This window comes from Camelina sativa, chromosome 2 (genome assembly GCF_030686135.1).
Source record: "Camelina sativa cultivar CO46 ecotype springtype chromosome 2, ASM3068613v1".
Taxonomy (NCBI): domain Eukaryota; kingdom Viridiplantae; phylum Streptophyta; class Magnoliopsida; order Brassicales; family Brassicaceae; genus Camelina; species Camelina sativa.
The window spans coordinates 19,712,730-19,727,305 of record NC_141881.1 but is presented as its reverse complement, the minus strand read 5'-3'; the positions used below and the strand labels follow the sequence as shown (position 1 = coordinate 19,727,305).

The following is a 14,576-nucleotide window of genomic DNA, read 5'->3' as shown; positions in this document are numbered from 1 at the left end:
CTCAAAGGTAATGAAATTTGGTAGGTCTATTCCCAAGTCTTTCATCGTCATTCGCCTTTTTACAGAAGTAGATTTGGATTTAAACTCGATGAGTTATTGGCAGTTTTGTGAGACACGTTTTTTCAGACGCGAGTTGGGACCATCGGAGATTGTAACTGAGATCGTGGTCTTGTGTGGTGCCTGATTGTGCTGAAATTTTGTGGGAAGCTTCGTGACGTCTAGGGGTAGCTTTTCACCGGAGCGATTTGATAGTTAACGGTTGGTTTTTATTTTAGGGTTTCGTCTTTGAGACTGTTCTTTTCTGATGTTTCTGTCTAGTGTTGCTATAAGTCGTTTTTGGTTGTGTGACTTGTTGTAGGGCGTTTCTGGGCTGTGTCAGACGTTAGGAGGATCTCAACTGGTTGTATTGGTTGTTATAATCAGTTGATAAGGTGAGTGCTTGACCATGGTTGATCTAAGCATGAGATCTCTCTTGTTTGGGAATTTTCTTTGCTGTTTGTGTTGTTTTGTTGCTTGGGTTCATTGCTTTTGTGATTCCCAGTGATCTCCGAGGTAATTGGGTGAGTTTGAGACGGATTCGAGATGATTTGGAAGGGGAGTTCGACGTTCGTGTTCGCGCAGATCGTGTCTGCAGAAGAGGCATCGGTCGACACTGTTTAGCATCGGTCGACACCATTGTTTGTAGTATCGATCGACACCATGAGGCATCGGTCGACACTGGTCTCAGCCGAGACTTGTTTTCCTGGTTTGATGTATTGTTGTGTGTTGTTTGTTTTGCTTAAACATGAGGGTCTCATATGCTTGTGTGTATAACCTAGTAGATGGGAGGACGGCCTCACTAAGTATTTATGATAATACTTACGCATCTCAATTGTTGTTTGTGGTGTGCAGGTAAAGGCAAAAGTGTGATCGTGGAATCATGGCGATGAGGAGGAGGATGATCTAGGGTCTCGTTTGTGTGTTATTGGATTTGTTGGTTATGTTGTTGGAAGGTTAGTGTTATGGTAGGTTGCCGGATAGAATGAATGTTATTGTATTGATGATTTGTTGGTTTTGTATTATTGGTATGTTTCCGCTGTGCTTAATGTTATTGCTGGTTTAATGTTGAGTTGTGGTTTGGGTTGGTTAATTAAGTAGTATGGGATGCTTAATTATATATTGTTTTTAATTATTAAAAAAAAAGGGGTCGGGTTGTTTTATTTTGTGATATTATGGAAGCTGATATAACTCAGCTGGTTATTCAGTTTCAAGATAAACTTGGTAATTTTGGTGCACATGGAATTGTTTAAGCTTTATAAAGTCATCCTGAATTTCAAGATAACTCATGATGTTAACCAAGGTCATCCTGAATTTCAAGATAATTGCTTAAGTTTTATATTAAAGTTGTCAACCAATACCCGAATAATAGGCTTTGGCTTAATGGTTACTTTCACACTCATAATTGAAATGATGTCACGAGTTCGAGTCTTTTCGGTGCGTGTAATCCTACTCATTTTTTTAGGATGACCATCCTGAATTTCATAAAACCCTTCATAAATACTGTTAAGTCTTTCCTGAATTCAGGATAGTAACCGAATAATAGACTTTGTCTTACAGGTCACTCTCACACTCATAAATGAATTGATGTCACGGGTTCGAGTCTTCTAGGTGCGTGTAATCCTACACCATTTTTTTTTGGATTGCCATCCTGAATTTCACAAAATCCTTCATAAATACTATTCAATCTCTCCTGAACTCAGAATACATTTCTATATATATATTTAGAAGTTGTTAACCAATATTCAAATTATATGCTTTGGCTTACTGGTTATTCTCAAACTCTTAAATGAAATGATGGCACGGGTTCGAGTCTTCTAGGTGTGTGTAATCCTACCCCTTTTGTTTTTTTTTAAAGATGACCGTCCTGAATTTCACAACACTCTTCCTAAATACTATTAAGTCTTTCCCGAATCTGTCGAAAACTACCAAATTATTTCACAAAACACACCCCTTTCCAAGTATTTTCAACATTAAAATCTTAATGTGAAAACATATACCATATGATATTCCAATAATTCATTGTAACTGATTAAATCTACCATCTTAAAACAAAGAATCAACCTCTAACAGGTCCTAGGAAGAAATTCTTCATCCTCTCATACTCAGCGACCAAGAGGATGTTTTGCACTACTTTGATGCAATCTTAATTTGGAAATTGGTTTATCTTCATATCTGATCTAGGCTCCTCTCCTATATTGAAATGAAGCTCAGGGAGTCTTAAATATGTAGGGAAAGAATCACCCATAACCTACAATAAAAAAACATATATCATGTCAGGAAAATCATCCTAAATTATATAGACCCTTTCCTGAATTTTTCAAATTTAGTAGAAATCCATTGCGACCAATCAAATTTACAAAAACATTGAACTTTTCAACAAACAAGAAGCAACAAAACGAAGCTTTTTTTTTTTTTTTTTGTGAAACACAATACTTAATATATTAATTAGTTGCAAATACAAAGGTCTCGTAGAGCATGCTTAGCCAGTGCATCAGCCTGGGAATTATCGAGTCTAGAGATATAAGAGAAACTACACAGATCGAAGCGATCCGAGAGAGAGTGGGAATCATATAGAAGCCCGCGGAGTTCCTTTGGAAAGGTCTTCCGATTGAGTGCTTAGACTAGCATCTGCGAGTCTGAAGCAAAAGAGATCTTGTTGAAACCCGATTCAGTGGAAACTCCCAAAGCCATGAGAGTTGCTAGTGCTTCGGCCATCAAAGGTGATCGGATGTGGGTCGCCATAGATTCACCCTGGAGGATGATGTCGCCCGATTGGTCTTTGAATATCCATCCGCAAACTGCGTTCCCGTTGACCTGCCAGGCTGCATCCGTAAAACAGGTAATTGGGTTCTCAAAAGTTTGGATCGATCGTTGTCTAGCGATCGGAGGTCTGGGTGGGATTGGTGTCAGATTGGCTTGGGACTGTTGAGCTTCCTGCCATTCTTTTGCTCGCAGGATGGCTAGGGAGATAATTTCAGTAGGTTGGATTTGAATCTTCTCAAAAAGTAGGCGATTTCGAGCTGTCCAGAGAGTCCAAATGATCCAGGGTGCAAGGGGACCAGTCACTACTCCCGTTGGAGGGAGGCAAATGAGCTTTGAAGTTTCTACTAGTCCTGTTTTGAACGAAAGGGTTAATTCAGGGTTAAATCGATCCTTAAAAGGTACCTGGTCACAGCAAAAGGACAGTGGAAAAATATATGTGTTTCAGTTTCTGGTGCTCCACAGTGTTGACAGGCAGAAGTAGAAGTGATCTGTCTGGTTTGTAAGTTGTGGCCTACAGGGAGGGCGATTTGTGAGGCTTTCCAGAGCAGAAGTTTTAGCTTCGGTGAGCATTTGAGGTTCCAGATCTCCTTCTTCCATTGGAATTGGTTTTCTGTGTTTTGTGGTACATGTATTGGTGTTTGGATCGGACCTTGAGTTTTCTTTTGTAGGGCTTCGTAGTATCCTGATTTGGCAGAGTAGAGTCCATCGGGGTTTGGGAGCCATGCCCAAGTGTCTGGTCCCCCTTTTTTACTTGGTTTCAGGTTGAGGATGTTCTCTTCATAACAAGGGAGGACTTTTTTGATCAGGGGGATATTCCATTCTTTGGATTGGGGGAGGAGTAAGTCTGCAACTCGCAATTGTTGGTCCTCTTTCTGGGGGGGGGGGTCCGAGGGGGGAAAGGGGTTGGTCTAAAGAGAGCCAGGGGGTTTCCCATACCGGTGTTGCTTCACCGGTTCCTATTAGCTTACCCAGGTTTATCTTTAGTAGTTCTCGACCTATGCAGATACTCCTCCATCCGTGTGATGCATGGTTTGGGACAGTACTCTCTAAGAAAGATGTGTTTTTACAGTATTTACCTGTTAATACTTTTGCAAGGAGACAGGAAGGTTGAGTCAGTATCCGCCAGCTGATCTTAGCTAACAACGCATCATTAAAGCACTGTAAGTCTCTGAAGCCCAACCCACCATCTTTGAAAGATTTAGTCATCTTGTCCCAAGCAATCCAGCACATCTTCCTCTTGTCAGGTTTCTCATCCCACCAGAAGCGTGTTAAAGCGGATTGGATACGACTGCAGAGGGAATTTGGGAGTTTAAAGCACGACATAGTGTAGGAGGGCATAGCTCCAAGGACTGACTTAAGCAATGTCAGTTTTCCTGCAGATGAGAGGAATTTGGAGGACCAGCTAAGAGCTCGCTGTTTGATCCTGTCTACAATCATGGTGAATAGATCCTTTTTCTTCCTCCCAAATAACTCTGGAAGCCCAAGGTACTTTCCTTGTCCTCCGGTTTTGTTGATGCCAAGTTCCTGTTTAACCCTTTCTTTGATATCATTTTTGGTTTTGCTCGAGAAAGTAATGGAAGACTTATCTTGATTTATCTTTTGACCTAAGGCTGATTCATATTTCTGTAAGATCTCTTTTAAATGTTTGACACTAGTTTTATCTGATTTGCAGAAAAACATAGTGTCATCTGCGAAAAGGAGATGGTTGACACGCGGGCTCCCTTTTGCTACCCGTATCCCAGGTAATTTACCATGATCTTGTGCTTTATTACATAAACCTGATAGTACTTCACTGCAGAGGATAAAGATGTATGGAGATAAAGGATCGCCTTGTCTGATACCTCGACTTGGTCTCACCATTCCTCTGGCTTGGCCATTGAGAAGGTAGGAGTAGGACACTGTGGTGATACACTGCATGAGTATATTAGTCCAATGAGGGTGGAAACCCATTCTGGTAAGCACTTCTTCAATAAAACTCCATTCTAGCCTATCGTAGGCTTTGCTCGTGTCAGTTTTTACTGCCATATAGACTCGTTCTTTTGCCATGGACTGTTTCAGGTAATGGAGAGAAGCAACAAAACGAAGCTTAATGTATTAAAAAACACTAAACTGAAACATTGAACCAAGTCAGCAAACAAAGCTTAATGTACAAAAAGACACTAAACTGAAATATAAGCAAATCCAAATTTTGTGAAGTTCTTCCTTTATTATCAAGTCAAACATGACACAACCAAAAAAACAAGTCTAATTACGTATACTCATCAAATAATTTTATAAAGTTCTTCATGTATTATCAAATCAATGTAAGTTTCTAGTACACTTTACAAATGTTCAAGCATAAAATCTTCAAATAGATGAAAACAAATATGCAAACATGTGGAGAGAAGAAGACAGAATATAACATATATAAACCATAAACAATCTAATGTATTGTGCTCGTACACATGTGTAAAGCAAAGAAACATAGTTTATGGCACATAATGACAAAACAAGTAAAAGTGAAAGACTTAACCTAAGATTAAACTCACTCTTTTGGATAAGAAAACTCAAAACTCAAACAATGAGAAACTATAGAGTGCAATCAAAAACTCAAAACAATGAAAAACTATGGAGCTAAATCAAAACTTAAACCAATGAGCTGACTTTGACTAACAAAACTTAAAACTCAAAGAAAACTCAAAATAATGGAGCTGAATCAAAAAAAAATGAACTGAATCAAAACTCGAAACAATGAGCAATGAGATCTTATGGAGCTGAATCAACCTAATCGTGCATCTAATGGAGCTTAATCAAATGGAGATGTATCAATCTAATTGTTCATCTAATCTAAATTTATGAACAATATACTCTAAAATACAGTGAAATCAATGATTCAATCAAATATACTCAAATTGAAATTGAAACAACGAATCAATCAATAATTGATTCTAAGAAAATCGAATGGGGATCAACGAGATGGATGAATGGAGAATTGGAACGGATGGTGGCTACCAAACCATCAAGCAAAACATCCACACCAACAACAAATAGATACAAAGCTTACTTATAAACATCGATGACCAATGCCAAAGCTTTGTGTGGGGAAGATTGATCAAGGAAGAAGAAGAACCACAAATACAGACTGCAGCGACAAGATACAACGGCAACAACGACAACGAGGTGTATCAAATCTGTTGGTGAAGAGAAGGATGGTGGTGGCTAGGGCGATGCGAGTTGAAGCAAGGAGAACACGAAACGGCGAGACAAAACAAGACAACATTACCCCGCCAGGCGATGAGATTCCGGCGAGATAGATCGGCGAGGCGACGAGAATCCGGCAACCACCGTATCAGATTCTTCATGTGAGGGGAGGCAAGAAGAAGCGAAATAGTGAGGGTTTTGAAAAATATGAGGGATATTTTTGTCAAATAGTTTAATGAGAAATGTTAGAAATGGGAATTGTTGAGTCTTGTGGTATTTTTGACCCAAAAACTTAAATTCATGGTATCCATGACAATTCCCCTTTAATTAAACTATCCAAGTTTTGCATAGAGAGATCAGAGAGTAAGTAGAGAGTTTTGATAACATTTTATCAACATTTTAGTATTTTGATAAAAATCATGTATAGTTATTACTTTTCTTCTATTTGATTTACAGTAGAACCTCTATAAATTAATACTCGGTAAATTAATAATCTCTATAAATTAATAAATTTATTTCGTCCCAAGTTGAAACTAGTGTAATTTTGGATATTATTCAATAATATAATAAGATAATAATTTTCTTAAAAATCCTTTATAAACATATGGTCCCATCAATAACATAGATTAATAATTATATAAAATTGTCTAAATATATGTATATATCTACACATTAATTTTTATTAGAGTTCATATTTAATTTTTGTACTATATAAAAATCTTTGAGTGCTATCTTCAAAACATGATAATTGTTATTTTCATTGTAATTTGATTTTACAAAATATTAGTTATAACGATTGAATCTTATTTTTATTTTTTTTACCAAATTAGGAAAGTCTCTCGATCGAGAAATTAAAACCTCTATAAATTAATAGATTTTCATTGACTCAACATTATTAATTTATAGAGGTTTTTATAGAGTATAGACTTCATATCTTCATGATTTAGCTCCATAACATTTCTTAGATTTGCTTAATTGTGCATGTAACACACATAATAGCTACTTAATTGTATTATTATAATAGATGCATTCTTAATTATTTTTATAAAGATTATTAATATTTATGATTTATCATTGTATTTTTTATAAAAAAATGTAACTAATTAAAACACTAGAATATATTTAGGATGTAATTTGTTATGTTTATAATATATGAATTAAAATTCAAAATAAAATTTTTTGAAATTAAATAACATCCAAATAAAATTAATATTATATTGATGAGATACCTAATAGTATCATAAACACACATATATATATATATACACACACATTGTGTTAGTTGTATCATCTTAACATTGTATTACCCTTCTCTCATTTTCATAGTAACAAAAATATTTATTTTCCTACTCTTGTTGCCTCCATCAAAATGGCTCGATTGGCACGGGCAACATTTGTCATATTTCTCATTTGTTTTATGTGTTTGGAATCTTATGCCCATGTGAGAGATCTGACTTCACCACCAAAAGTACCGATGGATACAATCTATGGAAGCTATAAAAGTGGACCTAGCGATCGAGGAAAGGGTCACGATGTACCACCACTACCAAAAGTACTGATGGATACAATCTATGGAAGCTATAAAAGTGGACCTAGCGATCGAGGAAAAGGTCACGATGTACCTCCACCACCAAAAGTATTTATGGATACAATCTATGGAAGTTACAAAAGTGGACCTGGGGATCGAGGAAGAGGTCACGATGTACCACCACCACCACCAAAAGTACTGATGGAAACAATCTATGGAAGCTATAAAAGTGGACCTGATGATCGAGGAAGAGGTCACGATGTACCACCTCCACCAAAAGTATTGATGGATACAATCTATGGAAGTTACAAAAGTGGACCTGGTGATCGAGGAAGAGGTCACGATGTACCACCACCACCAAAAGTACTGATGGATACAATCTATGGAAACTATAAAAGTGGACCTAGCGATCGAGGAAAAGGTCACGATGTACCGCCACCACCAAAAGTATTGATGGATACAATCTATGGAAGTTACAAAAGTGGACCAGGTGATCGAGGAAGAGGTCACAATGTACCACCACCACCAAAAGTACTGATGGATACAATCTATGGAAGCTATAAAAGTGGACCTAGCGATCGAGGAAAAGGTCACGATGTACCGCCACCACCAAAAGTATTGATGGATACAAACTATGGAAGTTACAAAAGTGGACCTGGTGATCGAGGAAGAGGTCACGATGTACCACCACCACCAAAAGTATCGATGGATACAATCTATGGAAGCTATAAAAGTGGACCTAGCGATCGAGGAAAAGGTCACGATGTACCACCACCACCAAAACTATAATATAGTAGGGTTAAACCAAACTATAAGCCATTTTCAATATCATTAACTACAATCAAATAAATTTCTTTATAAAAATAAAAATATAATTAAATATAGTCAGAAAAATAAATCATTACAAGTTTGAACCTCCATGGACAAATTCATCACAAATTCAAATATATCCTTAACAACTCGAACAGATTTGTGTAAACATAAATATAAAATAGACTAATACTGAAAAATTTATAGACATATTATTTCTTTAGCATTTAGATAAAAATAAAATATGAATATAGTAAAAAAACAAATCATTACAAGTTTGAATTTCCATAGACAAAACCATCACAAATCTATATTATGAAAGATAACCAACTCTCTCCATCTGAGTGACACATCAGCAGTGGAGAGAGTACCACCTGTCTATCCTCATTAAAAGCAAAGATATTTATTCATGTATTTTATTCACTACGTGCGGATTTGTTTATATCTATATATATACATTTATTGTAATACCTTTTTTGCTTCTTATATTTTCACATTTGAAAGATTAAAAATTTTATATTAACAGATAAAACTAAGATTTTTTTGTGAGGAGGCAAAGAATACTAAACTTTGTTTAAAGCTAAATCTTATTCTAAAGTGTTTTTGTAGACGAAAACTATTAGCATATTTTTTTATAAGGAAGTAAAAGAATCATACATTTGCATATTGATTGGTAGATAAAAACATTTAAACATCCTACAATTTTTGTCTAAAACTTAGGTATTCAGATATATTTGTATTTAAGCTTCTCAACTAAATACTATGGGACTCTCAAATTCTCTTTTATCAAAAAGATTTTCATTTTCACATTTGATTGGTAGATAACAACATCTAAACATCCTACAATTCTTGTCTAAAACTTAGGTATTTAGAAATATTTGTATTTAAGCTTCTCAACTAAATACCATGGACTCTTAAATTCTCTTTTATCAAAAAGATTTTTTTGCAGCTTGGTTAACTCTTTAATGGTTATAATTAAGATAGACAACTTCCCTTCCTTCTAGCTATTCAATTTCTTGAATATAACTCTAGAATTTAATTTAATTTTCTTCTTTTTTTTCTCTGTATTTTCCTCAACCAACATTATATCATTGATTTAACTATCTTTCATTCGATAGTGAACAAAACTCCAACCTTTTTCATATATAAAAATTTATTTCTCTAAGGACAAACTTTCATGAATTTCTCTACAATATTGACCAAATTCCCAGTCACTGCTACAACCCTTCAAAATTTTTGAGAAAATTCTAGCGCCTAAACTATATGTTTATGTTTTCATGGTTTACTTTAAGAGGACGAAGCAAATCTTTGGTTTTACTCTCGATACATTTTTATCTTTTGGTGATGCATCAACATGTTCTAAGCCTCTCTAGATTTCTTATATAAATATTGAAATTGTTTGTGATATGAAAAAAGAATAAAAGACATAGAAGATGTTTCAAATTCCTTTCTAATTTTAAATATGTTTGCTTTTAATTTGGGTTGACATGTGAACAAAATTCTAAAGTTATATTTAAGAAATTGAAGAGCTAACATGAAAGGAAGATGTCTATCTTAATTATATCTATTAAAGAGTTAACCAAACTGCAATCTTGATAAATTAAAATGTTAGTATTTCATAATATATAACTGAGAAGCTAAAAAACTCTTTGTTACAAATATGCATCCTTAGATCAAGCTTTCATTTGGATTATATTTTTAGAAGTTTTAGACAAGAATTGTAAAATGTTTAGCTCTCAAAACAAAGTTGTCTATACATGTATCTAATAATTCAATTGCAAAATGAAAAAACCTATTTGAAGTATTAAAACATATCAAAGTCAAATTTTTTTTTCAAGATTTCCACAATTAAAAAGTAGATAAATTATACATAGAAAAATTAAATTAATAGCAAAACTGTTTAAAAAACGGTAAGCCATAAGACCGCGCATAGCACAGATATTCATCTAATTATGATATGAAGATGCATTAGCTTCATGAGTATTGGACTTGTAAAGGTTCATTTTTGTTTACTTTTCTTGTTAATAAAAATATAGAGTTGGACTAATATGCAAAAAGCCAGTCTTTGGCCGGGCCTAGCTATGCAATTACGCGATACTTTCCTATAGCAGATCTGATTGGTGGCTGGAGTGCCAATCTCTTCCGTCTTCGCTCCGCCGTTTGGTTTCCCGTTAATATTATTGACGTCCCTTCTTTTTTACTACCAAAAAAATATAAAATAATAAATCGAAATTATTTGGAGTTGCTAATCAATCTTGTAAGCGATTTTCGAAATGGAGGAAGCTCATGATGATGATGATGATTCTAGTTTTCCTGATTCCGGCGGTAACGTAGATCGCGACGGTGGATTATTGAGCGGTTGTTTTTTCTTGGATCACGTTGGCGAAGTTTTGCTTTCTCGGAATCATGATGGTTTGTCCTGGAGATGTTTGGATGCTTCAGATTGTGTAAGTTTCCTCAGATATGACTGTGTGTTCGTTGACTTGATTTGATTTTGAAGCCAGTTTCTTCTATGTTTGACAGGAGGGAACGACTTGTTTAGGAATTGGAAATTCTCAAGATTGCAAAACTGAGATCAAATTCTCTGATATTTATGCTGTGGAGTTTTTAAACTATGGCTTGTTGCATAGTCCTAAGTCAGGCCTTAGACATGCCAAAGATTGTTTCCGGGAACGCTTGTTAATTTCTCAAGAGGTTTCTTTTTTTTTTCCCTATTGTTTGTTGTTTTACTTCTGGAGGATATTACAGGTGTAATGAGTCTCTCTGCTTTGATGTAGATGTATCGGTTCACTGTGCACGGGTTTCAAAGTTCAGCCAAGGAGCCTTGTCTTTGGAAACTTGCCGAGTTCACTTTTGGTCATATGGATTTGCAGACGTGTCAGAGTTGGATGGATCAATTGAATTACTCTTTGATCAAGGAAGTTGATAGACCAAGAAATCTTTTGGCAAGTCTTATTGTTGTTAGGTTGTAGCACTTTTGTTGGTCCTTCATATGATGAATGCTTTTGACAGGATTGTTTTCCCACTTCTTTAGGTATTCGTACATCCAAAAAGTGGCAAAGGAAATGGCTCCAGGGTTTGGGAAACTGTTTCCAAGATCTTCATCCGCGCTAAAGTTAATACCAAGGTTTGCTTTTCATTTCACCACTAGCAAATGGTCGTTTAGTAACTGTTATTGTGAAAGTTGTTATATGATATTCTTTGGTGGCAAAAGACACACGGATCTTGATTCTTCTGAGTAGCTGATTAGATTTTGTGCTACAGTAGAGCATTTTTGAGAAAATGTTATTTATTATGTAATGTAATTGCTTCATTGTGGGTTTTCTAGGTCAGTAGTTATTTTTGCAAAACAAGTGTTATATATATTGCTGTAGTAGATATTGCAACATGACTTGCCCACAATATCTGCCATTCAAGGTGTTTTTAGGCTATTTGCTGACCAAATGTGACTCTCCGTTTCTACATTCATCGTATGCATAATTGCTTGTGATACTATAGCTCGCTCGCATAGAGAATAAATACACATGACTGTTTTCAATGCCATGCTATGGTACGAATGTTCTCATTTTCAGTGTTATGGTCCTTAGTTCGATATTCTTGATTTACCATTTAAATCAGGTGATTGTAACAGAACGAGCAGGACATGCGTTTGATGTAATGACATCTATCCAAAATAAAGAGCTTCATTCGTATGATGGCATCATAGCTGTTGTAAGTTGTAGACCTCTTTTTTTATGGTTTATTGACCCAAAGTACTTCTTTTGACAATGATTGTAGTGATTTATTCGTTCAGTGCATTTGTGAAATACGTTTATGATGTGAAATAACCTTCAAATTTATAACACTTTATGAGTATATATATCTGCTTTCCATGATATGATTCAATGATTGTTGTTATTTTTATATCTTAAAAAACAACCTATGTTCAGGGTGGGGATGGTTTCTTTAATGAAATCCTTAATGGATATCTTTTACCGAGACTTAAAGTCCCTCTCCCTCCAAGTCCTTCAGAGGTTTTCAATTCTGTTCGTAGTAGCGGTAGCTCCTCAGTTCCAGAACAAGGAGATGCAGTTCATGAGGCTGACCAAAAGGAACAATATCCTCTTCTTCCTGATTCAGTTCAAGAGGTCATAAATTTCAGTATGTAAATGATCACCTTTATCTAATCTTTGTTGAAGCGCTGTGACTATTAACAAGTTGTAATCTCTGGGTGTTATTGTTTACCTACAGGGACAGTCAATGGCTCATGTGAAGGTCAGTGGGTTTAGTTCTTTAGAAGACATCCAATTACATTGCCTGCTTCCGGTTGTTTGGTCTTCACCCTGTCTTATTAAATCGCTTTATCTTGTTCTTTTTTTATTGGCAATTTCGCAGAAATTGAAGATCCTGATCATCCCTTTAGTGGGGAAAGGCCAAGATTCGGCCTCATCCCGGCAGGTTCAACTGATGCGATAGTGATATGGTATTTTTTTTTTTATCACCATATATTCATAGTCATTCTTCCGCTATTAAAGATTATCATGCAACTGCGTATGCATTTTCAGTCTCTACTGTCTGGTTCTCTTTTTCTACTCCTAACATATTTTGAAAGATTTGGAGTATCTCAGTAACTCTTAATGTAAAATAGCTTCTGATAAGCTTTTAAACTACTTTTAATGCTTTTCGTGTTACAGCACCACAGGAGCTCGTGATCCTGTAACATCTGCGCTGCATATCATTCTAGGTAGAAAGATCTTCCTAGATGCAATGCAGGTTGTGCGGTGGAAAACGGCATCAACCTCGACGATTGAACCTTTTATTCGTTACGCAGCCTCATTTGCTGGGTAATGGACCAAACTTTTTTAGTGAGATGTTATTCCGGTAGTACGGAATTGCAGATTCTGTTAAGTTATAAAGCTCTAGTTATCATCCTTCACTTACTAGCCCCAAACCTGATCTTCTAATTGTTAGTGGCATCCTAGTTTTTCTAATAAATCACCTCAATAACTTTAACTATTAGAACCTATGATATGAAAATTGATTGCTTCGTTCTCTAACAGAGTTTTTGTACAATTGATTAGTTCAGATACGGGTTTTATGGCGATGTCGTCTCAGAAAGTGAAAAATATCGGTGGATGGGTCCCAAACGCTATGATTATGTTGGAACTAAGATATTCTTGAAGCACAGGTACGTTCCTAACCAATTTACACTGCCAAGAAATGTGCTACACATTAGTGGAATTTGGGATAAATGATCTATGTTAGTTTTCTTACAAGCCTAGCATTATTGTTTGAGTTGTTGGTTTATATGTTAATGCAAGATCATATGAGGCAGAGGTGATGTTTGAAGAAGCCGAATCAGAAAATGGTAAAGCTTCCCCACAAACGCGGAGTAAGACGTGGCCATTTCGAAATACCACAAGATCAGAGAAAATACTATGTCGTGCAAAATGCAGCATTTGTAACAGTAAGGCTGATGATGGAAATATTACACGCACAACACCTATCTCGTATCCAGAAAAAACAAGGTGGTGTAGAACAAAAGGGAGGTTTCTGAGTATAGGTGCTGCAGTGATGTCAAACCGAAATGAAAGAGCACCTGATGGTCTTGTCGTGGATGCACACCTCTCAGACGGTTTCCTTCATCTCATACTCATAAAAGATTGTTCTCGTCCCAAATACTTATGGTAATGTCTGGTTTCATTTTTTCCTATTGCCATTCATTTTATGAGTAAGGCTTATTTATATCAGCGATTCTAATGGGTTACAGGCACCTCACCGAGCTTGCGAAAAGAGGTGGAGAACCTTTGAACTTCGAGTTTGTGGAATACCATAAGGTTTGTAAAATATTTTCCTTTTCAAATCTTTATAACTTATTGGGTCATGATCAAAATGTATATTGGTAATGCAGACGCGAGCTTTCACGTTTACATCACTAGGGGAAGAGAGTGTGTGGAATTTGGACGGAGAGATCTTTGAGGCTCACCATTTATCAGCTCAAGTCTTGCGTGGCCTTATACCTCTGTTCGCGTCTGGTCCAGAGATATAAACAACATGCATGTAAATGTGGGTTTTATAATGGAGCCTTGTGTTTTAGTAACCCAAGTGAAAAAAGCTATATGCAAACATTTTATAGTATCCAAAAAAAATCAAGATGTAATGTAACGTGAAAGCTACATGATAATTATTTAGTTGGCTGCATCAAAATAAGAAAATTGCACTAAGCAAATTTTTGTAATACTTCAAGTTATATAGATCGGCAGATATCAAAATACAG

General features: G+C 35.8%; 2 protein-coding genes and 1 pseudogene across 5 annotated transcripts; 2 read left to right on the top strand and 1 right to left on the bottom strand.

Moving 5' to 3' along the window:
* Positions 1-2,655: 2,655 nt before the first annotated feature.
* On the bottom strand, positions 2,656-4,827 carry LOC147948896 (uncharacterized; annotated as a pseudogene).
* A 2,445-nt stretch (positions 4,828-7,272) lies between these two features.
* LOC104725939 (uncharacterized) lies at positions 7,273-8,394 on the top strand. The gene has a single exon (XM_010444694.2). It carries the CDS (start codon positions 7,352-7,354, stop codon positions 8,297-8,299), a length of 948 nt encoding a protein of 315 aa, XP_010442996.2. The 5' UTR covers positions 7,273-7,351; the 3' UTR covers positions 8,300-8,394.
* Positions 8,395-10,302: 1,908 nt separating this feature from the next.
* Positions 10,303-14,537, top strand: LOC104725930 (ceramide kinase). Of its 4 annotated transcripts, none has more exons than XM_010444684.3 (13): positions 10,303-10,767; positions 10,844-11,014; positions 11,098-11,265; positions 11,355-11,447; positions 11,939-12,031; positions 12,250-12,460; positions 12,551-12,574; positions 12,695-12,782; positions 12,994-13,143; positions 13,386-13,487; positions 13,621-13,986; positions 14,070-14,136; positions 14,211-14,537. In XM_010444684.3, exons 1-13 carry the CDS (start codon positions 10,594-10,596, stop codon positions 14,346-14,348), a joined length of 1,845 nt encoding a protein of 614 aa, XP_010442986.2. In that variant the 5' UTR covers positions 10,303-10,593; the 3' UTR covers positions 14,349-14,537. The 4 variants fall into 4 exon arrangements, 1 of the variants encoding a protein (XP_010442986.2); XR_015580789.1 differs by having other exon boundaries at positions 10,312-10,767; positions 13,381-13,487; XR_015580790.1 differs by having other exon boundaries at positions 10,369-10,767; positions 12,250-12,447.
* The last annotated feature ends 39 nt before the right edge of the window (positions 14,538-14,576 follow it).